Source organism: Solanum lycopersicum, chromosome 1 (genome assembly GCF_036512215.1).
Source record: "Solanum lycopersicum chromosome 1, SLM_r2.1".
In the NCBI taxonomy this organism is placed as follows: domain Eukaryota; kingdom Viridiplantae; phylum Streptophyta; class Magnoliopsida; order Solanales; family Solanaceae; genus Solanum; species Solanum lycopersicum.
In genome coordinates, this window is record NC_090800.1 from 795,970 (window position 1) to 822,157 (window position 26,188).

At 28.9% G+C, this 26,188-nt stretch overlaps 3 protein-coding genes, 1 long non-coding RNA gene, 3 other non-coding genes and 1 pseudogene across 13 annotated transcripts; 3 read left to right on the top strand and 5 right to left on the bottom strand.

Moving 5' to 3' along the window:
- Positions 1–4,596: 4,596 nt before the first annotated feature.
- On the bottom strand, positions 4,597–5,767 carry LOC109120141 (uncharacterized). Its single transcript, XR_002027646.3, has 2 exons — positions 5,712–5,767; positions 4,597–5,309 (listed from the first exon to the last, which is right to left on the bottom strand). It is a non-coding gene; the product is annotated as an uncharacterized lncRNA (long non-coding RNA).
- LOC112940815 (small nucleolar RNA snoR136) lies at positions 5,049–5,189 on the bottom strand. Its single transcript, XR_003245080.1, has one exon. It is a non-coding gene; the product is annotated as a small nucleolar RNA snoR136 (small nucleolar RNA).
- On the bottom strand, positions 5,242–5,317 carry LOC112940786 (small nucleolar RNA SNORD25). The gene has a single exon (XR_003245052.1). It is a non-coding gene; the product is annotated as a small nucleolar RNA SNORD25 (small nucleolar RNA).
- Positions 5,375–5,470, bottom strand: LOC112940785 (small nucleolar RNA SNORD25). The gene has a single exon (XR_003245051.1). It is a non-coding gene; the product is annotated as a small nucleolar RNA SNORD25 (small nucleolar RNA).
- Positions 5,768–9,046: 3,279 nt separating the features above from the next.
- Positions 9,047–11,527, top strand: LOC101244520 (ethylene-responsive transcription factor ERN1-like). The gene is made up of 4 exons (XM_069291343.1): positions 9,047–9,735; positions 11,266–11,304; positions 11,390–11,453; positions 11,513–11,527. Exons 1-4 carry the CDS (start codon positions 9,047–9,049, stop codon positions 11,525–11,527), a joined length of 807 nt encoding a protein of 268 aa, XP_069147444.1.
- Positions 10,722–17,915, top strand: LOC101257399 (uncharacterized). 7 transcript variants are annotated; one of them, XM_004228608.5, is made up of 8 exons: positions 10,722–11,158; positions 13,126–13,305; positions 13,771–13,876; positions 15,553–15,732; positions 16,419–16,907; positions 17,055–17,123; positions 17,208–17,282; positions 17,641–17,915. In XM_004228608.5, exons 2-7 carry the CDS (start codon positions 13,258–13,260, stop codon positions 17,270–17,272), a joined length of 957 nt encoding a protein of 318 aa, XP_004228656.1. In that variant the 5' UTR covers positions 10,722–11,158; positions 13,126–13,257; the 3' UTR covers positions 17,273–17,282; positions 17,641–17,915. The 7 variants fall into 7 exon arrangements, 4 of the variants coding, with proteins under 4 accessions (XP_004228656.1, XP_010316296.1, XP_010316309.1 ...); XM_010317994.4 differs by having other exon boundaries at positions 10,844–11,158; positions 17,208–17,286; XR_011212265.1 differs by having other exon boundaries at positions 10,939–11,158; positions 16,990–17,123; positions 17,208–17,286.
- Positions 17,916–18,686: 771 nt separating this feature from the next.
- On the bottom strand, positions 18,687–20,491 carry LOC101244221 (probable E3 ubiquitin-protein ligase ARI8; annotated as a pseudogene).
- Positions 20,492–23,392: 2,901 nt separating this feature from the next.
- LOC101243923 (transcription repressor MYB5-like) lies at positions 23,393–25,447 on the top strand. The gene is made up of 2 exons (XM_004228884.5): positions 23,393–23,753; positions 24,724–25,447. The coding sequence occupies exons 1-2, from the start codon at positions 23,443–23,445 to the stop codon at positions 25,337–25,339; spliced, it is 927 nt and encodes a 308-aa protein (XP_004228932.1). The 5' UTR covers positions 23,393–23,442; the 3' UTR covers positions 25,340–25,447.
- Positions 25,448–26,188: the final 741 nt, after the last annotated feature.

Consider the following 26,188-nt stretch of genomic DNA (forward strand, 5'->3'; position numbering starts at 1 on the left):
AACACCACTCGATTATTTTTAAAAATGACATTTTTCTTTTTAACACTCATTTAGTAAAACCTTATCTCATCCTTAACTCCAATGGTCTTGAACAAAGATTCCATTAAAGTAGACATATTTTTAATTTTTTTATCATGTTATTTCTTGTATGATCATGCAAAATGGATTGAATTATAAAAAGAATCATTCTATAATTTTTCAAAAAATAAAACAAAATCCACCAAGAATCTACTTTAATTTGTTGAAAAGGAACATACATTTGACAACTTTCTTACTTTTATTCTTCAAGATATAGCAAAGGGATATACCTTGCTTTATAATTGTTGGAAAAAATTATATTTCAAAATTTGGTCTCATCATTATGTTTTTGTAAGTAAACCATTATGAAAGAAATTAACTAATTAAAACACTACAAATTGAATGAAAATCATGGTGTATCTCAAAGATATAACATGCATATTTAAAAAATTACGATATATGTATATGATGGAATTTGCAGCTAGGATCGCAAGGAGTTCATATGAATATTTTTTTATTGAAAAGTTATACTATATATACGAAGTTAAAACCTTTTATATATTGAATTTTTACGATTTCTTTGTATGTTTACTTATTTATATTAAATTCGATAGTGATTTCTTGTATATTACTATATTATTGTAAATATACTTGTTTACATGGGCAAAAAAGTCTTCTACATTTTGCAATGGAGAAGATGAGCAACAAATAAATTAAAACTTATATTTCACACACAAGTTGAAAATAAAAACAAAGTATCATAATTGTCATCTTTTTTTTTTCCAAAAAAAAATAATACTATTTAATTTGTGATGGGAAATTTCTTAAATTGGAATTTGGTATCAAAATATGGGCAGAACTTTTAAATAAAGTTAGAGAAGAAAAAAACTTTTTCAAAAAAGATTTTAATTTCAAATTCTGAAAATAAATAAAAATAATTTTCGATTAAAAGTAAAATTTTCTCTCAAAGAATTTTCTATACGTATTTAAGAAAAAAAATTGTAAAAATAACGAATTATTTGATCTTCCAACAATTTTTAATCACCAACATTCTATTTTATTTTTTATTTTTTTAATTATTTTTTCTACTTGTTTGGCGGCAATATTTTCTATAAATAATGGCATTAAAAGTAAATACATATTTTTAATGAGGGTATTAATGGCATTTTGAACTCCTTTAAACATTTAATTTCCCCGTTTTAGGAGGTCTGCAAGTAAGTCAATCAATCCGACGATTGCTTCAAGGCATATGTTTCCAATAATACCCCTAAACTATAAAATCAATAACAAATTAAAAAATAAAATAATAAATATTTCACAATTATATATGATTTTAATTTAGATAAGATATGACGCAACTTCATGTCGAAGACATGATCGACTTTGTAGAACATAATGACGATAAATTTTGTATTATCTTGGGAAAGTTTAGTCTTGGTAGTGTGCCTATCGTAATACTAATCATAGTCTGTAATATTTTACACGATTTTTTCTTAGGATTCATACTATCTTTCTTCCGAATATTGATTACCAAGAATTTGAACAAAAAGCGTATACGATTGATAAAAAATCATTATAACCAGAAATTGACGAGTTCTTAATTTTAATCAATGAATTAGGTAACGAAGCATAATCGAGTTTAAATTTGAAGGGTCTTTCTTTATTTTCAGACCAAGAACAGAGAAGAGCGAATTCAAAAAAAAGAACGATTTATCTATCTTTACGAGATAGTGAAAATGATGACGTAGATTGTATCTTTTCTAGGCCCCATCTAATAGAATTTCACTAAATATATTATTGTTATGGTTAACATTCACTTACTATCAAAAAACTCAAATTCAAATTTTGAATATAAAAAAAATCTTTTAAGAAACTTTTTCCTTTTAATATGTCTTATATAACGTGAATTTAAATTAATCGACATTTCAAATATCGAACAACGGATGAAAATTAAAAAATAATTTAGTTTCAAAAGATAAATAAATTTAAGACCATGCAAATGTCACAAATGTAACAAGAAGAATGGCTAAGAAGTTGAGGTAAACGCCATTTCTTTTGTCATTTTCATTATTTCTTTTTCAATAGATAAAACCAAAGAGCTTTTTTAAAATTTTGCAATTAAATATTAAATAATTAAATATATAATTTATGAGTAAAATTGGATTATATCACATGTTATATGATTAAGTAAACTTAAAAAAAAAGATGGCGCTTTAATAATTGATTTTAATTAATTATAGTATCATTTTTTTTCCACTTATACTTTAAGTCAAAGTCAAGTAAAGTACAATACACATTTAAATAAATAAATAAATAAAATCAAGAGAGTTTAGTTGAGGCTACGATCAAAATTGTATTATATCACCGTATTAATTATTCGATGCAAATTATTAATTTCACAAGAATTATTTTGTGTAAAGTATGATAATTTAAGTATGATAATTTTAAAGACTATTTAAATATGTCTGATTTGAAATAATATTTCATAATTAAATTATTTATTCAACCATTTATCCATACCTAAATGTCTTTTAATTAGGAACATCATGACACATCTTATATCATCACTATAATAAAGTAAAATATAAACTATAGTTTCATAAATTCTTTTTTTTTTTATAAAAATTCAACTTTATAAATACATTGTATTTCCTAAAATAGTATAATCATAATCATGAGTTTGATCATTTAACCCTAAACACTGTCATCATTGGCAAAAGAATAATAATTAAAAAAATTTTAAAAAAAACTAACATCAATATATATAAATATAATTTCACAAATCCTTTTTTGAAAAATTTCCCACTTTATAAATCCATTGTATTTACCACCTAAAACAAATCATCAAATTGGCCTCAGAAATAGTAGTTATAATCACGGTTCCACTAAAAAAAATGTGAATTATTCGGATATTTTCCCAAAATTAGTATGAAAATTCACAAGTTACTTATTTACTTGTGAATTTTCATACTAATTCACATAAAAATCCCGTATAACTCACATTTTTTTTATAGTGTTGGATCAATACCCTAAACCGAAGTCATCATTGGCAAAAAAAAAATAATTAAAAAAAACAAAAAGATAATAATTAAAAGATAAATAAAAAGTATCACACTAATACATAAAAACTAAAAGCTTTAAAATTAAAAATACTACATTATTATACCTTCACTTAATAAAATACAAAAGATTTAAATATGAACTATAAATTTATTTTGAAGTTAAAAGCTGCCCAGAGAAGGAGAAATTAATTATTACTGTGGGTAAATGTAGGGTTAGTGGTTCTATTTATATATAGTGGAGTGAGAGGAAGCTAGGGTTTTGGGGATTGGGCTTTTAACATAGTCGTGAAGTTAGGCCCATAAGTATGAAGCCCATTTATTTCAAAGCTTGGTTGGGTTGTCTTTTAAGGGGTCGTTAGGTAGCTCGATAAGAAAGAACTTTATGTATTTATTTTCGTATAATTTATATGATATGTTGTAGAGGTTGCATAAATATTGAAAATTTGAAACACAAAATCGAATCAAATTTTTTCAGAGTTTCGATTTCGGTATTTCAGTTCTCAGTTCGGTACTCAATTTACTTTTTTATATTTTGGTTTGATTTTCGATACGTATTATTTCGATTTTTGATATTTCAATTTAAACTGAAATATTATACTATAATTTATATAAATTATATAATAATAATTAAAAATTATAAATGTTAAATAATTTTTTTTTTAAAAAAATAATGTGAAACTTATGTAATGTCTATATTCCTAATTTAATTTTTAATATTCATCTTCCAGCCTCCTCTTATTCCACTTCCTTTTACAGGCAGCAGCCGATGGCAACGACTTCAAGTCTTCAACCGGCGACCAGCAGCCAGGTATTCGGTACATAATTAATAAAATCGAAATAACAAAAACTGAACTGAACCAAAATATTTAAATTTGATATTCGGTACACAATTTACAAGAATCAAAAACCAAAAAAAAAATCGAACCAAAATAGCGAACGCCTACCCCTAATATTTTGTAGAATGATACATTATTTATTTAAGAAAAAATGATAAATATATCTAAACTGTCGTAAACCATTTATGATACAAGAGAGTATTTGCAATCTAAATGCAAGGATATTTGCATACCATTTATGATGGTTCAAAAATATATTATTCTTTTTACTATTTATTTATGAATTAATACGAGTTTGATTGACAATTTAGAAAACTATCCAACTAGTACATTTATACATTATAAGAGAATTTATGCCTTGTTTTATTCATTAACTAATACTTTTATAAAATAAGATTAATTTATGATTAATTTCTACATTACTAATAGCTACCTAACGATCAAAATGTGGTAGTTATACAGTACTATATTGTTTGGTACAAATTTTGATGTTATGTAATAAAATGTGGTAGTTATACAGTACTATATTGTTTGGTACAAATTTTGATGTTATGTAATTAACTAGCATCGTATATTGAGTATTATAAGATGTATAACTAATACACTTTCGATCTAGATTGCTTGATGTTCATAGGGTGAATAATAAATAAAATTCATACGCCAAAAAATAAACTTAAATATTTTTAAAAAAGAAAATAATTCAAAATATATAACACTTATCAAATTGTTATAACAAACTCGAACTTTGAGCATTTCAATATTTACAATATTGACGTGAATGTCTATATATCTGTAGGATTATACAACATTAAATAGTTATGTCCTAAATTTCATTTATTTCGTTACAAAAGACATTTTGATATATCTTGTGAATCTATGATATTATGTCTTCATATTTACACTACAAAAAACACAATGTGAATTATTTGAGATTTTCCTAAGAGTAATATGTAAATTCAAAAATTATTTATTTTCTTTGTGAATTTTCATACTACTTTCCAAAAAAATCACACATAATTCACAATTTTCTCACAGTATTTTGATCATCATTGGCAAAAAAATAATAATTAAAAAAACAATAAAATAATTATTTAATCATTATAATAAAAAAAATTTAAACATTACAAATAAATCATGTAGTACCCCAACGTCCAAATACACCACAAAAAATTAGATGCAAAGGATAGCGAGGGGAACTTTATTATAGCTTCACTTACTAAAATATCACACTATAAAAAGTGTGATACACAAAAATATGTAATTAGCAAAGCATATTATAAATCTACGCAAACCTTATCGTTATCTCGTAAAAATATAATATGACAAACAACTCAGTCCCTTAGATGTTCATAATTAATTGTGATCATTTTCACAAATCATTACAGGTCTGTAACTGTAAAAAAAAATTGATCATCACCGTTGTTATCATATAATATGATATAATAAAAATTATGATGAATAAACTCAGTCCCTTAGATGTTCAAATTTTTTGCGATCATTTTCACAAATCATTACAGGTCTGTAACTGTAAAAAAATTACTCATCATTGTTTATTCATCGAAAAAAAAATATCATGCAAAAAAATAATATAGCTATTCCAGTTATTCTCCACAAAAAAATTAAATTAAATGAGGAGAAAGATGAATAAATGGAACAACACAAATTATTATTGCTTCAAGGGAACGAGTTGATCAAAAATAAAATATTTTTTGCCAACCAGATTAAAGAAGCATATATAACTCAAAATAATATATAAATAAACACAACTTTATTTAGAAGTTAGGAGATAAATCACCATTTTTGAAGATTTCGATCTGCAGCTGCAGAAGAGGAGAAACTGAAACTGATGTGAGTTAATGTAGGGTTAGTGGTTCTATTTATATAGAGGAAGCTAGGGTTTTTGGGGAGTGGGCTTTGAAGTTGTGGCCCAAAAGTATGAAGCCCATTTATTTGTACTAATATACCTTAAGATACTATCCGCGATCATCTATGATCTAACGTCATTCCAAATCGACACGCATAGTCATCATCGCTAGTCAATATCACCATCAATTGTTGTGTAGAAAAATTTACATTTTTATTGATATAATGTGAGATTGATTTTATATTTATTACTTTTTGAACAAAAACTACTTCTATACGTCGGAGGTTGAGAAAATAAATAGTCTTAACTATTTTGTATTTCAGATTCAAACGTCTAGATCTTAATGCACGTCTTAATTAGTATAGGTCATTGGACCTTATTCTCTGGCTCAAAATAGAGCAAAGAAAGCTTTAGATCTTTTTATTATTTCGTGATATGGACCCAAAGCAAAGATTCTGTTGCTATTGACATTTACTCAATTAACTTAAAATATAATCGACTGAGGTAGAAGATTATGCAATGATAGACTTTTGTCCAAATATAAAGCTTTTTGGCCAATTCAAAATCTCAATCGTGAGACATTTAGATACTTGGTCTAAGGGTTCCCTCACAAGTTCGAAATTGAACTACTTATAAAAATGTAACATTAAATCCACTACTAAACTTGGAATCGAGACGTATATATTATTTATACTTTTGGAAATCATTATTGTTATTGACCTAAATTTTTTTATTTTTTGGTTAAAGAAGACATATTATGAACTAAATTAACTAGGCCTTACAAAAGATGACCATTCTCCGTAGTACTTTATTTAAAGAATAGGTGACATAATAATCATAAAATTTGAATTTATATGTATATTTAGACATGTATACACCCTCTTATATATAACTAGCAAAAATTGATGTGACATTTCTCCATTTTTAGGCATCTTTTAGCTCAAATAGATCCCAATTTAATTAGTACGGTATATTCTCAGCTACTTCATCTATTTAGTCGATCGTCTATCGAAGAAATAAACTCCATTTATAATTCGTAATACTATTCTCAACTAACACAAAAACTCCGAAACTACAATTTTGAGTTCATAAGTTCCAAATTCAAAAAAAATAACAACTTATTAAATGAACTTTTAACTTATACATACGGAATATGAATCGAAGCTATATAATTCTTACGAATTAGAAACCTAGTAGGTTTAGTAGTTGTTATTCTAAGTTATAAAATGAAGCGTGCAACCAAAAGATTCTAATATTATATCTACTATATAGTCTCCATGAAATTAACATTATACTTATTGGATGATTTTTTTTTTATAATTTTTTAGAAGTATTATATGTATCCAAATGGCAGATTTTAGATGACCAAATTATTTAAAAAAATGATGAAAAAATAAAATATAAATAGCAGGCCAGGTTCGTGATTGCAACTTAGTTTTTTTTATGGTTGACACATTACAAAATTGTCCTAATTAATCTACCAAATATTATGCTATTTTTTGTCAATAACTAGACCATATTTGACTTTTATTTCTTTTAATATAGTAATAATTATTATTATTATAATTATACTATATATTTTGTATTTTGTGACATGGTATCTAGAATCATGTACTGCCTAGCATGTCTCAAATTTTTTATGTGTGTGAAATCTTTAAAATTATACATTTTGAAGATTTTATGATTTTCCTTTTTAGTTGAGTAATTCAATCTTTTTTTTATTTTGGAAATTTATATCGATATTTAACGCTGGTATTCAATAGTCTGATTAATTTAGAGTTGTATCTATCATTAAAATTCATTAAGGAGAAAAGTGTTCATATTTTAACAACACGGGAGATTCTGTTCATTTTATTTCTATTGTATTCGATGAAAATTAAGATTACTCTTTATTAAGAAAAATATCGGAGTTTTTTTTGTAGGTATTGATAATGATATTCATACTATATCAAAAATAATCTTTAACAACGATTAATTAACGATAATAATTTAATTGTCACTAAAATGTATTTTTAGCAGCAATTAATACTCTTTTATAAATGTTGTTAAAGCCTATAACAATATTAAATCAAATGACTATTAACTAATAACGATAAAGACTCTAACCTCTTTGTTAATATATATATTTTTGCGATAGCATCTCGATTTTTTTAAAAGGACAATATTTGCCTTTTAAGAAGGATGATGAACAATTCCATTACTATATAGTATAATACTTAAAAAAATACATACAAAAATGTCATCATGAGTTCATTACTAGTAATTGAAAATCAATAAAAAGAAGAAAAAAATTCCATAGACAATTAATTAATTAGACATATAGTAGTTGATATGTTAGGTATTTTGATAATCCAAAATATTAATTATTATTGTTATTTTATTATTATTATATAAAAATAAAAGAATCTTTTAAGAGATAAAATGCCAAAAACTAAGGCATCATTTTCCACCCCTTTTAACCAAAAAAGACAAAGAACGTGCATAAGTGTGAGACTTAGAGCAAAAATATAGCAAATATAACAAACTAAACAAACATTATAATAAATTTTAAACAAATATAATTTGGTTTAATCATTCATCTTAAACAAGTCATTTTTCCTTCATGACATAACATATTCCCACATCTTCTCACCACAACACACATTTTCTTTTCGATTCCGTATCTGTGTTTGATATCTGTATTAAAACATTCACTAAATTAGATTCACGTTAAGTACAACTCATCTAAGTGGAAAATAAGAAACCCATAAGTAATTTTTTTTCCATTTTCAGTGCTCGAACACAAAACTCTTGATTAAGAATAGAACAATCTTATCCATCCCATCACAATACAGACTTTTCTTTTTATTTCTCTTTTAGTGTATTGAGACATAAACTAATTAAGATTCACGCTATGTAAGACTCAAGGGAGAAACGTAGGATCCCTATTTTTTTTTCCAGATTCGCTATATAAAACTGAATGAAGTAACGTATGATTCGTATAAATAAATTTTTTTCCTATTTTCAATATTCAAACACAAGACTCCCGATTTAGATTAGAACGATCTTATCCACTCCACCAGAACTCGACGCGGTTCATGCACTTTGATATTTCAGTCAACTAATGAAAGAACAAGTAAATGAAAACAAGGCTAACCATAAACTCCAAAGACTTTATATAAACAACCTAAACATTGTCTCATTTTGTTTAAACAAACACTCTCTATTTCCTCTCCTTATTATTAGTCCTTTTTAACATCTTTTTTCTTTCTCTCTTTAACTTCCATATGGAACAACAACAACAACAACAACTACAACCTAAACATCAAAAACAAAGAAAATTTGTTGGTGTAAGACAAAGACCTTCTGGAAAATGGGTTGCTGAGATCAAGAACACAACACAAAAGATTAGAATGTGGCTCGGAACGTTTGATTCTGCTGAAGAAGCTGCTCGAGCCTACGATGAAGCTGCTTGTCTCCTTCGAGGCTCAAATGCTCGAACGAATTTCCATAACCATACCCCTGTTAGCCCTGCTCTTTCTATGAAAATTAGAAACCTAATCAACCATAAGAAAAGTCTCAACAAAATCAATCACAAAAGTACTAGTACTAGTAGCAGCAGTATTCCGACTTCATCAACTATTCATCAACAAACTCAAATATCGAATGATGATGCATATAAGCCGGATTTGAACTTCTATGATCAAATAACATGTTCAAATTTCGATCATACATCAACATTTGCAAATGATTTTGACACGATTCTTCTTGACGATGAAAATGTTGATAACTTTCATGACGTAGTACCAAAGGAGATTATCGAAGATCATACTCAATTCGAAAATATGAATGTTGAAAGACAAATATCAACATCACTATATGCTATGAATGGAGTCAATGAATATTGGGACAATTTTCATGATAGTAGTAATAATAATAATAATAATGATTGGGATCTCCCTATGCTCTACCAAATGTTTTGTCCAAGTTAGGGATTTCTCCGATTCTTTAAAAATATCGTTTCGTTTTTGTATGTAAGCTACACATATTTCGAGGATTCGATACTTTCACAAGGTCTAAGTTATAATTGTTTTAGGCCTTTCTCAAATCTATTATCAAATCAAGCTATTGAGCATTTTTAATATATATATTTTTTTGGATATATTAGAAATAATATAATATTTCATAAGCTATATTGCTTAAATCGATCGAGGAAAAAAAAAACTCTATATATTTTATCGTTCTTTTCCATATGAACAAAACTTTATCATGTACATGATTTTTTATTTTTGCGAGAAAGACAATACTATAATATTCATATTGCTAAATAAATAAATATTTACGATCTTCGATTATAACGATAAGGAAGTGATGATCTATAGCATAAAATTATTTGCATATCAATTATTTTTATTGAAGGGTTATCTTAATTATTAGAATTACTAATATTTAATGTTCCTCCCTAATAAATATAATAATTTTATGTCTAGCTAGAAGTCTAAAGATAATGGACTGTTTTACACTTTTTTTTTTCTCCCATTAACTTGGAAAAGATTAAAAAGCCAACTTTTTTTTTTTTAAAAAATAAGTTTTAAATCTAGAAACCCAAATATCAAATTAAAAATTATCACAAAGAAAAGAAAAAAATATTCCTATTTACTCTTTAAGCCCCAATTATTATTTTTTTATTTATAAAATATACTTTTCACTAAAGTTTAATAATAGACCATAAGTATTTTCCTTTTTTAGCCCATCAAGAATTAAAAGTTGTTCAAATTTCCAAAAAGCACCTATAATAATTAACTAAACATAACTATCAAACGATCTGATACGGTGTATCAGTCTGCTTTTTTCTTAATCAGAATTCTCGAATTTAAGTTAGTATTAAAAAAATTTCAAAATTTTCGATAGTATACACTTCCTCTTGAATAAAGCGCTACACGATGTGAATCCAACTGAGTCAGACTACTATGCGGAAAAATCTGCTTTTTATCTTAATTAGGATTCTCGAATTCAAGCTAGTATGAAAATATTCTCGATAGAATACATTTCCTCTTGAATAGAATGCTACATGACGTGAGTCTAGATGAGTCAGATTCTGATGTGAATATCAAATGTTCGAAAAAAACAAAAATAAAAAAGTTTACTACTAAAAGGGGAAAAAAGAAAGAAAATAAATAATAAGAGTGGAATTACAGGAGGGAAAAGCACAAAGAGAGTCTTATGTAATGGCGAAATAGCCACGTCATCACTTGTTACCTTTCCCTTTCTTCAATAAAAAGAAACTTCTTTTGAATCAAAATCCTTATACAACTCTTCTTCTGCTTCTTTCAATTCACTTAAAAACACTTTGAATTGCATCAGAAAGGAAGAAAATTTGTTAAAATTTACTCAATTAGGTGAGTTGTTCTGCTGAAGTTATTGTACTTGTTCTGTAGTTTGATGTATGTACAGTTTAGTTCTTGATACTGTGTTTATTCAACTGATTGCTGTTTGTTTTCTGCAGTTTAATGCTTTTTGATTTGTGGGGTTTAGTTTTCTTGAGGTTATGTTGTTCTATTGTGTTTAAAGTTTGGTTCTTGATAGTTGATACTGTGTTTGTTCAATTGATTTCTGTTTGTTTGCTGTAGTTTAATGCTTTTTGATTTGTGGGGTTCAGTTTTCTTGAAGTTATTTTGGTTTATCTTGCTTAAGGTTTGGTTCTTTATAGTGATACTGTGTTTGTTCAATTGATTTCTGTTTGTTTGCTGCAGTTTAATGCTTTCTGATATGTGGGGTTTAGTTTTCTTGAAGTTATTGGTGTAAAGTTTGGTTCTTGATACTGTGTCTATTCAATTGATTTCAGTTTGTTTTGTCCAGTTTAATGCTTTCTGATTTGTGGGGTTTTGTTTTATTGAAGTTATTTTGTTCTATTCTGTTTAAAGTTTGGTTCTTGATAGTTGATACTGTGTTTGTTCAATCGATTTCGGGTTGTTCGCTGCAGTTGAATGTCTTTTGAGTTGTGGGTTTCTGTTTTCATTTAAATTGTGATGTAGTTAGTATGTAGTTCACCATAGGGAGCAGAGCTGGGTAGGACCAAGGCCTTCGGCAAATTACACTCGTTATGGTTAAAAATTCTTTTTTTGTTGAATTGTATATCTAGTAGATTTGCTTTCCATTAGTACTTTCATTTGCTTCACTTGGGCTGAGGCTCTTTCGAAAACAATCTCTCTACCTCCAAGAGGTAGGGGTAAGGTTTGTGTATGGCTTTACCCTCCCTAAACCCCACTTTGTGTGATTTCACTTGGTATATTGTTGTATATACACTAGGAGTAGAATAGTCGATATTGAATCACTTTGGTCAATTTGTGTGATTAGTTATTCTTATTTTGAACTCTCTTAGTGAAAGTCCTAGCTCCACCACGGCACCACCGGTTTCCATATCACCATGGTATGGTTTTATATTTGTGTGTTTTATGTGTAAACAAAGGACAAACAAATTTTAGTGACAAGTACTATTATTTTGAGTTTCTACTGACTAGTAAGATGTTAGTTGAGCTTCATCTGGGTTTCCTAAAAACTTGCTGGCAATGAAGACAGGCTGAAATTCTCTCATTCATTCCATTTTTTTATTTTCTGTTGTTGTACTTGTTATCGTTTAAGCTTATCGCTACTTATCCTCTACATAGACCCTGCTCCCCTTTTTAATGACCTGTTGCTCTAGGGTTCATCAGTTTGACTAGTTTCAATTGCATCTCTTTTCTGTCTTTCAGTAAGTAGTAGCATGGAATTTCTGACTATTTATCCTAGTAGCTGTGGTTTGCGTTGTTTACTTATGTATTTTCTATCTTGATGCATTTCAGTTGGTTCTTGATACTATGTTTGTTCCATTGATTTCAGTTTGTTTTGTGCAGTTCAATGCTTTCGGATTATTTTTCCCTTATTCTTGACGTCATTTTTCTCTATTTAGATGTATTTCAGTTTGGTTCATGATTGTATTTAGTTCAATTGATAATCAGTTTGTTTGTCCATTTTGTTGGTTTTAATATTTCTGGGGTTCATGTTTTCTTGGAGTGTCTTTTTTCATTGTGACGATCACAATATGTTCTTCGCATATGACTTTGGTGTTTAAACTGCAGCAAACAAACATAGGCTGAAGATCCTTTCATATCACTCCCAATTTTTTTATTTCTTGTTGTTGTACTTGTAAGCATTTAAGCTCATCATTTCTCATATCCTACATAGTCACTATTCCCTTTATAACCTGTCGTTTATCAGTTTGACTGCTTTGGTGAATCTTGTCAGTCCCTGCATCCTCATTAAAATATCTCTTGTTATTTCTTGTTGTTGTATGTGATTTGCTGATCTGAGCTCGTTTTCGGTGAAGCTGGATTATAGGTTTAAGTGACTACCTTTCTGAATTACTCTCATTGATGGTGCACGGAAGCTAGGGTGTACACTTCTACTGAAAAAGTGGTACAGAGCTTTATTGCAATAGTTTAAAGTTGGGGCCTCAAAAATGTCGAGCGGAGATGGACCTAAAGTCTCCTGTGAAGAAATACAAATGGTATGCACAATCTTTTTTTAGATGAGTTGTGATCTTCCACATGTTATTTTGTCTTTGGTTAGATTTGTGCTCATTTATTAATCATTTTCAAGAAACAAAATTATCACTTCTCTTAAACACCAAGGATTTGTACTCGGTTCTCTTCCCCATTGCGTGGAAGAACATTTTGCTGGCTCATTGACGATAATCTACAACTAATAAAATCCTTGGACTTTGTTCCTTAGAGCATCTCTATGTTTATATTTCAGTTGAACCTTTATAAAATGTTATCACTAATAACATGGAACTCAACCAATACTGCATCATCTAGGCTCTAATATTGCTATTTCAACCCCTCCTTATTAAACAATACCAAAAAGAAGAAGCTTGGGTATCTTACTTAGATAATCACCAGCTGTTCCAAATTGAATAATCACGAATCTGCGCATAGATGCGTGAAAAGATGATGCTTATTTTGATTTTCAGGTGCAAAATCGGATTGAGCACTGTCTTCGGCAATACATGAGTCGGAAAGAAGTCGTGAACACTCTCTTCATCCAGGACAGCATAGAGCCTACATTTACTGAACTCGGTATGTTTTATATTTTCAATCCATACACTCACTTCCTCCATTTAATGTGGAGTGAGGACTTAACTTGGCAATTCATGTAACACAGGTTCCAAAAGAGATTCAAATAAGGATCACAAAGCTTCCTATGGTTAATAATGGCTGCCAATATTTCTCACACTTCCTGAAAATAAGAGATGACATTATTAAACAATTGAATGTACATAGAAATTTCCAATCATAAACTATCATAAAGAGTTTCTTTTGTCCATGAGTTTTAGCTCTCTATCACACAGCTGATGCTTTGCCAAATGATTAAAACAAATCTCACTGCCCTTCTCTGTTTTTGTGCCGTTTTTTAGCTGTCTCTGTTGTCTCCTTTCTATCTCTAACTTTTACAGTAGAATGCTTCCTTTGCTGATGAATAAATGATATGAATGCATCATATGTGAATATTCTTGAATAGTTGCATTGACTCTCTAACACTTAGTTATTGGTGATGGTGAGGGTTCTATTCCCTAACTTGTAATCCATTCCCCATATCCCCTTTAATATAACGAGTAATAAAAACACAAATCTCAAATTAGAGAAAAGTTAGTGGCCGTATAATCTTTTTTCAGTTTTTAAGATAAGTCTATTCACAAATATTGTATACTTTTTTTCAACTTCGAAGATCAGTCTTTTCACAAATATCGCTATTAACAGCTTCCTAAGCTTAACACTATTTTGAAGTATCAAGGATTCAAAGAAATTATTTTCACAAATTCAGATTGCTATTAACAGCTATACTTTAGATGTATATGTGTGCTAGTGAGGCTATTTAAAATACTTGATCAGTGTAATGTTAATCTGTGTCCATCCAAATAACTGCTGATGAATAATTGTATGAATGCATATGTAAATACAGTGAGTCATTGCTTCGGTAGTAACAAGTCTTCTTTTTCTTTCTTTCTCGTTTAAAAAAAGACTTTTTTGAGATGGTAATAAGCTTGTAATAAATTCATAAAAAGCTGTGAAGCCACAGTTACAGATAAAAGAATGCAAAAACTGCTAAACTAGAAGAAAGTATCTACTGAGAACTGCTGAAAAAGACGAGTCTCGTAAGACTTGTAGAAGAACCTCAGTGTCTTCTATATATTCTTTTTAAAACCAAAAATGAGAAAACAAAATATAACTTAGTTTCATCTTTTGGACTGGGTTGCTTAAATTTGGTTTTCTGGTCTAGGATGCTATTTTGCATCTGTTGAACTTTCCAGAACAGTAATAAGAGTTTGAAGTAATATTTCAGAATTGGATATTCCCACATTTAAAAAATGCTTCTATAATGTTCAGCTCAGAACTTTTGATTTCCTTTGAACTTGACATTTCTGTTAATTTGATCACTTCTAATTATCTGAACTCATCACTGGGAGTAATGCTGCTACCTTTGCCATATACCTGTGTCATTCTAGAAGCAATTGAAGTTATTTTTTACTATCCGTCTTGTTCCTCTGCTTATGAATGTACTCAGGAGCATTTGCAGCTCTAGTAGGTATATTAATATGAAACTGATTTGAGGAAAGATGATATTAATACTAACCTCTTCTTTTTTATTTTGTCCTTGTTTCCAGTATTGCCTACAGACGAGTAGCAAGTTACAGCTTTATGTGGTTCTGGTTTCCCAACTCTTTTAACATTATAATATTCTCGCTGTTTTTCAGTTTGGCAGAAACTAGAAGAAGAAAATCAGGAATTTTTCCAAGCATATTACCTGAAGCTGATGGTGAAAGAGCAAATAATAGAATTCAACAGGTTGCTTTCGGAACAGGTGAAGATGACGCAGCAAGTTCCAAGTGCAATTGCTTCTCTACCTATGTCTAATGGGTGTAATATTATGCCAAGTAAGATGGATACTTAGTGAACCTTTCTGCATTTAGGTCTCATGCATCAATCAGTATCTTGTCACTGATTAGCTACAAAAATCACTTGTGTAACTGGGCAGTTCATGTTCTGTTGTGCATATACGTAGCATCCAACTTCTTAACTGTATGCAGTTACCTCAAAATGTCGCATAAACCAGAACTGCGCTTAAAACTAATTGGTTGGCAGACTCTTCCATTTGGTCTGCAATCAAATGCCTGCTTTGTCTCATTAATTCTGATGCTGTTGATGTGGTTGCATTCATATACATGTGGTTTATGCTAATTATGGAATAGCCTCTTACCCCTTACTTATTTGTTGCATCCATGAGGTTTCCACTTGTATAGAAGTTTGGGTGCCTTTCGGAGAAAACTGTATCATCACTGTCTAGTTTTCCTCTTGTATAAGGGCAATTGTTGTTCTTGTCCCCTTTTAATGAAATTTATTACATTATCAAAAAGATTTAGCTTAATTTGTCTGATCTTTTATGCAACAAGCATGATGAGCACTGTTTTCAGTTTGGAGCCTGCCACTAAACTCTTGTCTAGACTTATCCTTATCTTCATTGCTTTCTATTTGCTTGTTACCTGTGTTCTTGTTAGAACCTGCATTTGAGAAGCTGTGTTGTTGTCTCTAGTTAATGTTAAGTTTTCTTGCCTTACTGCAGTGCATCAAAATTCAACTTGCGGTGCTGCCGAAAATGTTGGAACTGCTGCAAAGCCTAATGGCATGCACGAACCTGTACATGCTGATAGACCCAATGCATTCAGTAACAGCAGCTCATCTGTTCTCTCTTGCATGCAAACATCAATTGATATTCCTTCTCAAAGCAGGAAAACTGATGGTCCTCCTAATATGTTTTTGGGCCAGCCCTCTAACATGGGGATGAGACAAACAATGGATGGGAGGATTATTAAGACAGAACCTATCTATGGTGGCAATTCTCCGTTTGCCTTTGGTCCTCATGGCACTTACTTGGAGTCACGTTCTGCAATGGGCGATGCATCTGTTTCATCATTTAGCAGTGTGGAGTCGAACACACAACCTCTTAATGAACCTCTTCTGGATGCTGACACTTCTTCGTTTGGATTTCTAGGGGAGATACCTCAAAATTTTGGTTTCTCAGACTTGACTGCTGATTTCACTAATACTTCTGGTATGCGTCTTCCTCTCCCTATTTTCTCTGTAATTTCACCAAGCATCTCTGGGTTCGCCTTTTTTCACTTTCAACGTTTCAGGTATTAAAATGAGCTGGTATTGATGCTAATCAGGCATACTTTATATTCGTTTTGACCATGTTCAGATATATTAGGGAGCTACTCTAGGACTCCCTTTTTAGCAACAGATACTGGCAACTTGCTCGATTCAAACGGTATGTGGGATATTCCCAAAGCAAGACTTCTGTACTTTTTTGCTATTCTCTTCGGATAACCAATATCACGTCTTTGACTTTCAGGAGGCATTGAGAGGTTAACCAATCCCTCAGAGAACTTGAGATACACTAATTTCAGTGGAGATTGATCGTGTATAGGTAGGTAAGTTTCTCCATCTTATAAGATTCATCAGAGTTGTTTGGTTCCATTTTATACGAAGATTTTGAGTGGACATAATGTTTAAGATATTAATTTTGTTTATGCTGCTGGTAGCACATACATCGGTTCATAGGTGCAACATGATGATTGAAGGTGTAAAAAAAGGACTTATATTGTATAGAACTCATGTGCTTGGTTTTCCATCACATATGTGAGAATTCTGATCTTCGTTCGTTCATTCCTTCACGTCTCGTTGAAGGGGAGGACTTAGTATAGGATGAAGTAGGTGTGGTTTTTTGTGCCAATTGATGGATGTTTCTTTTAGAAATGACTCACTGTTGATGTTTCTCGTTGCAGATTCGATCAAAACACATACACGACGATAGCTTTTGTATATTGCTGGCTGCTCAAGTGGTTTTAGGATATTTGGATTTTCTGGTATTGTAGGTTTGAGGTTTTCATCATGAAGGATAATTCAAAACATGAAAGATTTCAATAGAGATCTTTACTTTGTACAAAGAGTTAAATGTGATTTAGAACAATTGTTATTTTAGCCACATATAGCATACTGTCTGATTTTTAGTGCAACTATGAAACAGTATTGAAGTTTTACAGCATATTGGACCTGAAAATTTCAGCATTTATTTCTATTTTTTACCGCTCCGTAGAAGCTTCCATCTTTTTTTTTGTTTCCTTGATGATTCGAACTCACAATCCTAAGTCGAATTTCTTCAACCCCCTTGATGTAAATTATACTCCTCTGTCTGTTTTATTTTATCAAGAGTCAAACAGTTTAACTTTGATCAGGCATTTGCGTATGAAATCTTTAATTTTTAAAAAAAATGAAATTTATATATTTGTAAACTACGTAAAGGTAATTAAACAGGCATTTGCATATATGTTTTGAATTGATATTATAAAAAACTCTATAATTCCTCATTTTAATTAATTTACTTTCTTTTCAAGTCTGTTTAAAAGAAGAATGATCCATTTTTCTTTATAACAACAATATTATTTCGGCTTTCACCTAACATATATAAAAATTACAAGATTGAAGATATTTTGCTACATTTGACGTATCTTCAATTTAAGATACAAGTAAAGAAAATGAAAAACAAATAAAATATATAAGAAAAGAATAAGATAAATTAAAAAAAACACGTTCTTCATAAATCGAAGTAGCTTAACACAAGTGAAGTTTAACAACAATAACGTACTATGCAAATCTTACATCAAAATCTTAACACAACCGAATATTAACGACAATAGTATTATATACAAAACTTAATCTCTACCTTATGAGACAAAAATACTATTTCCGATAGTTCTCGATTCAAGAAACTTCCATAAATTTGACATAAATGTCAGAGCTTAAAACAAATGAAAGTAAACAAAATCAAACTCTAGGCACCACAATATTTTTTAATTAAAAAAAACAACTTCAAACTTAAAATAAAATCTATAATAATTCTCAATAAAAAAAAAAGTAATCAAAAATAAAAATAAGAAGTTATAAATTTAATAAATTAAACCTGCTTCAATCTTCAATGCACATTTGACAAACTGTATGAATATCTTCATTCAAAAATGTGCACCTATCACACATCCACATAATATTATTGCTTGTGCTATTACTACTCATTGGTTGTTCAATTTTTTTTGTTGGATTATTAGTCACATCTTCTAGTCCATTTTCTAATGCCATGACCAATTTTTCGAAATAATTTCGAGTAATTTTTGTCAGCCCAATAACTCTCGATCGAAAATTAGCAAATTTCTTATAAGATCCTTTATCAGTATAGTCCATCTCATCTGACCCTAAATGTTTCATCAAGTCTTTCTCCACACAATGATGAAGTCGTTCTAGACCCGCCTCTGCTTCCCCTTGCAAGTACTCGAAAAATTGTGTCTTCGCCTCTTCTTCTTTAGGTAAATAAAATCCATAAGCATACGTCCATTTCAAAACCCTCCTACATTCGACGATTTGCTTCCAAGCTTCAATAATAAACCCTAATTCTTCCTTGTGTAACGAATTATCGTCACTCAACTTTTTCAACCCTTCCTCTTTCATCTCCTTCAAATCATTCAGAGCCTTATCTTTCGATTTTCCATTCGATAACCATCTCTCGTAATAATGTGTATACCTTTCAATCTTCTTCTTCGCGTTCGTTACTTCTTTTTTCTCCTCGTATCGATTGCATCGACTAGCACAAACACCCCATTCTTTAAAACATAACCAACAAAATTGATATCCACATCTACATGTCATATGCATACATCCCATATTTTTTTCGATTGATCTATCACACTCTGGACATTTTTTAGTGAAAGTCCTAAACCAATTTGTATTTGCGGATTCTTCTTCATTTACATACTTCCACTTAGCTACCATATCGCAATTTGAATCTCCTCTAAACAATTCCAACAAAAACCATTAGAACAATCGCAAATCACACTATAATCGTCGCTCCCTATCTCAAATTCGATAGCACATTCACATCCCGGATAAGGACACCACTTAGTCTTCTTATTTTCCTCGATATACGATCGAAATAAATAATCATAATATTTCGATTTATCTATCTCCGATGCTAATTCAACTATTATACTTTCACCTACCATAGCTTCACACGATGGATCGGGACATCGTAAAGCAAGACATTTATTAGGGCCACTATAATTAATCGATGCACCAATATATTTTTCCCAACATAACTTACAAAAAGGATGTTTTCTACACGTGGCATAAACCACATCATTGTATTCCTCAAAACATATACCACAATTCACAATATTATCATTCTTTTTCGATTTTTTCGACACTGGAACGTAGTTATTATTATCGTTATCGCATAAAAACATACCTATAGATTTACGAACTTCTTGTTCGTTAGCAAACCATTCTTCGTTAGCTCGATCAACCTTCCAATTATAACGACGTAGGAGTGCTAACGAAACGTCCCGTGGGACGGATAAGATGGCTGAGATTTTCGATATATCTTCTTTTACGAGCTGACGAATATCGAAATCCTTCAAAATTTTGTAATTTTTTTGTTCGTAAGTAACTATATTGGATTCATCAACATTGTTGGAATCTTCCTCTTCATCAGCAGAATACATATCGTAAAATTCATGATCAGAATCCATAATAATTATTAGAAGAAGAAAATAATAAAATTGATAATGAAAGTATAGATTAAGAGAAAGAGATAAATATATATAATAAAACCCTAGGGCTTAAAAAGTAGAAACCCTAATAGGACTTGAACTCGAAAAAAGGTTTTTTAATTTTTTTTTTATAATAATGTTTTAATATGTTAAAAGGAAATAAAATATGAATTAAAGCCCAATATAGTAAACAAAATGTGGATCTACGATGTTCATATTTCTTTTGTTTTAATTTATGTGAACGATATATGATATATTTGAATTTTAAAATCGATTTATTATGAATAAATATAGTTAAAATTATGTGATATTAATATGGAAGGAATTATACAATTTTATGTTACGTATTTGAGTAAGGATATGATTTATGTAAGGCAAGTAAAATTGTAATTTTGATATAAAGTACTAGATATTAAGACTTCCTACTTAGTTTTGGATATGGAAGTATTTAACAAATAACATTAGACTTTTCAAATTCGATTTGTATTCCGTCAAATCTCAATATGAACATTGACTATCGAAAAATCAGAAGAAAAAGGAAACCTCAAATACTATTATATATATATATATATATATATATATTTTGACAGTTTATTTATTTTTATTTTTTAATTATTATTATTATTACTGATATTTTTCTTAAAAAAAACCCTCATCTGATTAATAATGAAGTCTTTTATCACTTTTTATTATTATAATCACTCTGAAAAATAAATAAGAATTAGCGACAAATAAATTTTATAGCTAAAACTCTGTTGCTTTAATGATGGATTATAGCGATAAATTATAAAAAAAATATTTTTTTCTTCCTCTTATAAAACTATTTAATATTGGGTTGGTGATGCCATTAATCAAAGTAATTTTGGGTAGGCAAAATGTCACTATGCTTTGCTTCTTTTATAATGAGTAATTCCTACTGTGGAATTTTTTGATTGAAATTAATTATGTGACAAATAGAGTAATTAAATTTTTGTCTATTTTTTGCGTCCAATAAATATACATCTCAAAATTTACTTTTATACGTTTTGCCATTTTAACAAGAATTAAATGTACTATTTGAGTCTTTTAAGTGAATTATTAATTTATTTAGTGAACCAATCTAAATAAATATATATCCAATCAAGCAAATTAAAATTTTAATATTTTAAAAGCTTGATTAAATAAGTTATTAATTACTATCATTTCTTCGTAAGTTAAATCGAAAGACATAAATTTATTCACATCCAATATTTACACCAAATTATTTCTAATCTTAATTTTTTTTTACTTAACAAACTTGAAGTAATATATAATAGATTCACAATTCACCTTTTTTGCTGCCTCTAAAAAATAAATAATATAAAAAATATATTAAATTTTGCGATTATATAAGATCTATAACCATTTTTTTTATTTCCGTCTGATATCTGACACTCATATAATGTCAAAATATCTCGCTTTGTAGGGACCGAAGAGGGGTAAAACTCTCTATTTAAAATAACTCGATTCCGAATTTAAACCAACCTATTATTAAGAATATAGAGATACTTATAAGCATCCCACCATAACAAATTTGTTACATAACCATTTTTATATTAACTAATCAACATATAAAAACATATATTCAAATTACTAAACGTACTTTGTGAATATTAATATCGTAAAATTATGATTATTGATCAAATTCAAAATTTCATGTGTTATATCATTACTTAAATTCCTACCAAATAATGAGACTTATTAAATAATTAAATTATTTTTTTTGCTTGTATATTTCATTTCCAAGTAAAATAAATTTGAGAGTCCCATTTCATATGTATAATATCGTTATCTTTATCTAAAAAGAGGTTAATAATGCATCTAATCAAGTCTTCTATTTTTAGTTATATCATAACATTATATGAAGAAAACCAAGTTGCAACTTCCATCAATATTAATTTGTACTTGAGCTGTTTTTGGATAATACAAATTAATATTGACTTTACGTTTGGTATACCGATAATGTCAATAATTTTTATATTATCAAATTAAGTTGACATATAATCGTATACACAAGTTCTCGATCATTAATCAGAGATCATAAATATAAACTTTAGAATAATTTTTTTAAAAAAAATATTCTAGAGAATACTTTAATGTATCCTAATATAATGAGGCATCTAGGCATGGATTAAGATTAATCGAACCACAAAATAGATATAAAAAAATAAAATAAAATTGGCATACAACAAGTAAATCTCCATGGCTAAATATTTTAAGAGAGACAATCCCAATTAACTTCTTTCACCTCAAACTATTGCTCATTTTAATGTAATTAAATATCGATTGCGGATAAGTTTTTATATCACATACTCTCTTCATCTATTTTAAATTTTTATGATTTTTCGTTTTTAGAGTCAAATTATAGAAATTTTGACTGACATTTGACAATATATTTTTTCGTCATATTGATATGCAAAAAATCAAAATTTTATAGTAATTTTCTTATAGTTTTTGAATATCTAATTTTTTTGTTTAAATTATCGCATTAATGTTATCTGATTCACCTTTAAAAATTAATCAAATTGACTTTCAAAAAGCACAATATAAAAATTAAAAATAGGCAAAAAGAGGTATAATTTAAACCACATCAATGAAGATAAAACATGGTCAATAAAGTATATTAAGATCTAATTAAAAAAACAAAAAACTCTTCTCATCCAATCCATCTATATCTTAGATGGATAGAATTACTCGATAGTTATGCTGATTAAAGATATATAATATATACTTTGTAAAATTAGTCAAACTGTAAATGTTTATTAAAAAAATAATTAAAAATTCCACTAAATTAAAACCAAAACTTGTTCTAAATGCAACATACGTAACAAAACACACTCCATTTCCACCCCCACCCAAATTTAGTAACTTAGACATTATTACTCTCACCCAACTTTAATTAATTAACATGCAAACCAAAAACTCAACAATTCATTATCTCCATTTTTTTTTCAACCACAAAAAAAATAAAAAATGAGAACACCATCATCATCGTCATCATCATCATTATCATCGAGAACTAAAATTGTAACACCATGTTGTACAAAAATAGGGTTAAAAAGGGGTCCATGGACACCAGAAGAAGACGAATTACTGATGAATTACGTCAGTAAAGAAGGGGAAGGGCGGTGGCGTACACTCCCAAAGAAGGCGGGACTCTTCCGTTGTGGGAAGAGTTGTCGCCTTCGTTGGATGAACTACCTCCGCCCTTCCGTTAAACGCGGACATATTTTGCCGGAGGAGGAAGATCTCATCCTCCGGCTCCATCGCCTCCTCGGGAACAGGTCCTTCAAAATTAATTTCAATTATATATATATCTGTATCTATATCTATCTATCTATCTGTCTGTCTATAATTATTTGTTAAGATTTGCTAGTTATATAACTAGGGTTTCCTTTATCTTGCGCGCTAACCTATGTATTTAATTTGTTTCACATCTGATGTTCGATATATTGTGTTGCCTCAAAAAAAAAAGTCATTTTGGGAGAAATTAGGAACTTTACTAAGAATTGTTCAAAAGTAACTTTTTAACATATTTATATATATGTATTTTGGGAGAAATTAGGAACTTCACTAATAATTGTTGAAAAGTAATTTTTTAACATATTTGTATATATGTATATTTTTTTTTGGTATATGTTCAACTGACCATCTTTTCATCTGCTTGATTGATTAGGGTTTCTTTATCCTCTGTTGTGATTTATATATTTTGTTTCACACTCGATGTTTGATTATTTTAGTTGGGCTGAATAAATTTGGATTTGCGCTGAAAGGTGTGTCATGCATTTTGGTTAGAGATAAGGAACTTAAGATTTCGTATATGTTTATATTTATAGAAGCAATTTTTAATATATATTTTTAGATAAAAGATGTTCAACTGACCGATCACCTTTCAATCGACTTTTAGAGTTAAAACACAATGTCAAAGATAGATTCATTTCTCGAACTTGAATTTGAAATCTTTGATTAAGGAGCTAGCTGAAGAGATTGTACTTATCACTCCATCGTATAACCAATAACCTTTGGTGATTAATAATATCAACTTTAATATTTAGTTACATATTTTTTCACTCAACCATATGTTTTGTTCTGTTCCTTAAATGAGGTTTTATTTTTTCTTATTTTTCCATATGTTACCATATTATATTTGTTATGAAATTTTATCGACCCTTGTAAGTTAACTTAGCTTGATGGTGTAAAAATGCTATAGTGTAAAAACTTTAAATTCGTTTTTTTGATCGGAATTTTTTGTAGGTGGTCATTGATAGCAGGGAGAATTCCCGGAAGAACAGATAACGAGATAAAGAATTATTGGAATACCCACCTTAGCAAGAAATTAATCAACCAAGGAATAGATCCAAGAACACACAAACCATTAATATTAAACAACCCTAATTCCTCTAATAGTGATGATAATCACATTATTACAAACAAAGCTAATTCTTCTTCTCCTTCTTCATCCTCAAAACTAGCAAATAATTATAATCTCAACACAATTAATATTCCAAACCCCATTTACACTCCTAATTTCCAAATGAAAGAACCCTTAAGAAGTAGCATCAACAATAATAACTGTCCTGGAGAAACTACGAGTCCTGATGATGATTATCAGTATCAGAGCAGTAATGTGATGCTTGCCAATTATCGCGATGATGATATGAATATTGTGGTTCATGATGAGGGAGATGATGAAATGAATTGTTGCGCGGACGATGTCTTCTCCTCCTTCTTGAATTCTTTGATCAATGAAGACATGTTCATGAATTGCCAAAATCAACAAATCAATGGTACATTGCAAGATTTTGATCATTTTATGGCTTCATCTTCACCTTCATATGATCAAAATAATCTCAAGACAATGGATGAATAATGAAAGAATGTTTGATTTTATATATATATATATATATATATATATATATACATACATATGCCTTGTTAATTAATTATCTTCCCATGTTTATATAAATATAAATTGAATTCTTATATTGATATTTGTATGCCAAAACAATTTTTTTTTTCTCTTGGTGATTTTCTAGATATACTATATTGTCTTCAATTTTTAATGTGATGTTCAATCTTACTCATATTGTCATAAAATATGTATATGTGTGTGAGGGATGAACATATGGACATATATACTATAAGTTATATATTTAATAAATAATACTAATAATTACTCCCTTCATGCTAAATTAATCGTCTATCTTTTTTTTTTATTTCTCAAAATGTATCTGATTAATTTTAGATATTAAATTAGACTAAATTAACTTGATATTTTAAATTTAAGGAGTCACAATGGACCAATATATAGCTATATAATAATTGCCAAGCAATAAAGTAATTTCTAATTTATTTGCTAATAATTCCTCACTATGCTATAATTGTTGATCGATTAATATATAGTAGCAAAAGTGAATAACTAATCGATAATTAAGGTGTACTTTTAAAAATATTTAGTGATAATTTACGTAGAAAATTCATACATCTGATAATTTCGATATAAATCTCAAAAATTAAAATATTTTATCTAACTATTTCTTCTATTATGTTTGATAACAACATGAAAATACTACATTTCGACCAAATATTCACAACTACCATTCTTTTTTTTTTTGTTTATATAATATATTGCACATTTGATTGGTAGGTAACTAACTCTACATAATATTAATTTGTTGTGCAATTTTAGAGTCAATAATAATTCTTTTAACTCAAAGGC

Coding starts and splice junctions, on each gene's coding strand:
- LOC101257399 (XM_004228608.5), top strand. CDS start 13,258: ATGTCGAGCGGAGATGGACCTAAAGTCTCCTGTGAAGAAATACAAATG. Junction 13,877..15,552: donor GCCTACATTTACTGAACTCG/GTATGTTTTATA, acceptor GCTGTTTTTCAG/TTTGGCAGAAACTAGAAGAA. Junction 15,733..16,418: donor TGGGTGTAATATTATGCCAA/GTAAGATGGATA, acceptor GCCTTACTGCAG/TGCATCAAAATTCAACTTGC.
- LOC101244520 (XM_069291343.1), top strand. CDS start 9,047: ATGGAACAACAACAACAACAACAACTACAACCTAAACATCAAAAACAA. Junction 9,736..11,265: donor CTCCCTATGCTCTACCAAAT/GTTTTGTCCAAG, acceptor TGTTTTCTGCAG/TTTAATGCTTTTTGATTTGT. Junction 11,305..11,389: donor TGGGGTTTAGTTTTCTTGAG/GTTATGTTGTTC, acceptor TGTTTGCTGTAG/TTTAATGCTTTTTGATTTGT.
- LOC101243923 (XM_004228884.5), top strand. CDS start 23,443: ATGAGAACACCATCATCATCGTCATCATCATCATTATCATCGAGAACT. Junction 23,754..24,723: donor CATCGCCTCCTCGGGAACAG/GTCCTTCAAAAT, acceptor AATTTTTTGTAG/GTGGTCATTGATAGCAGGGA.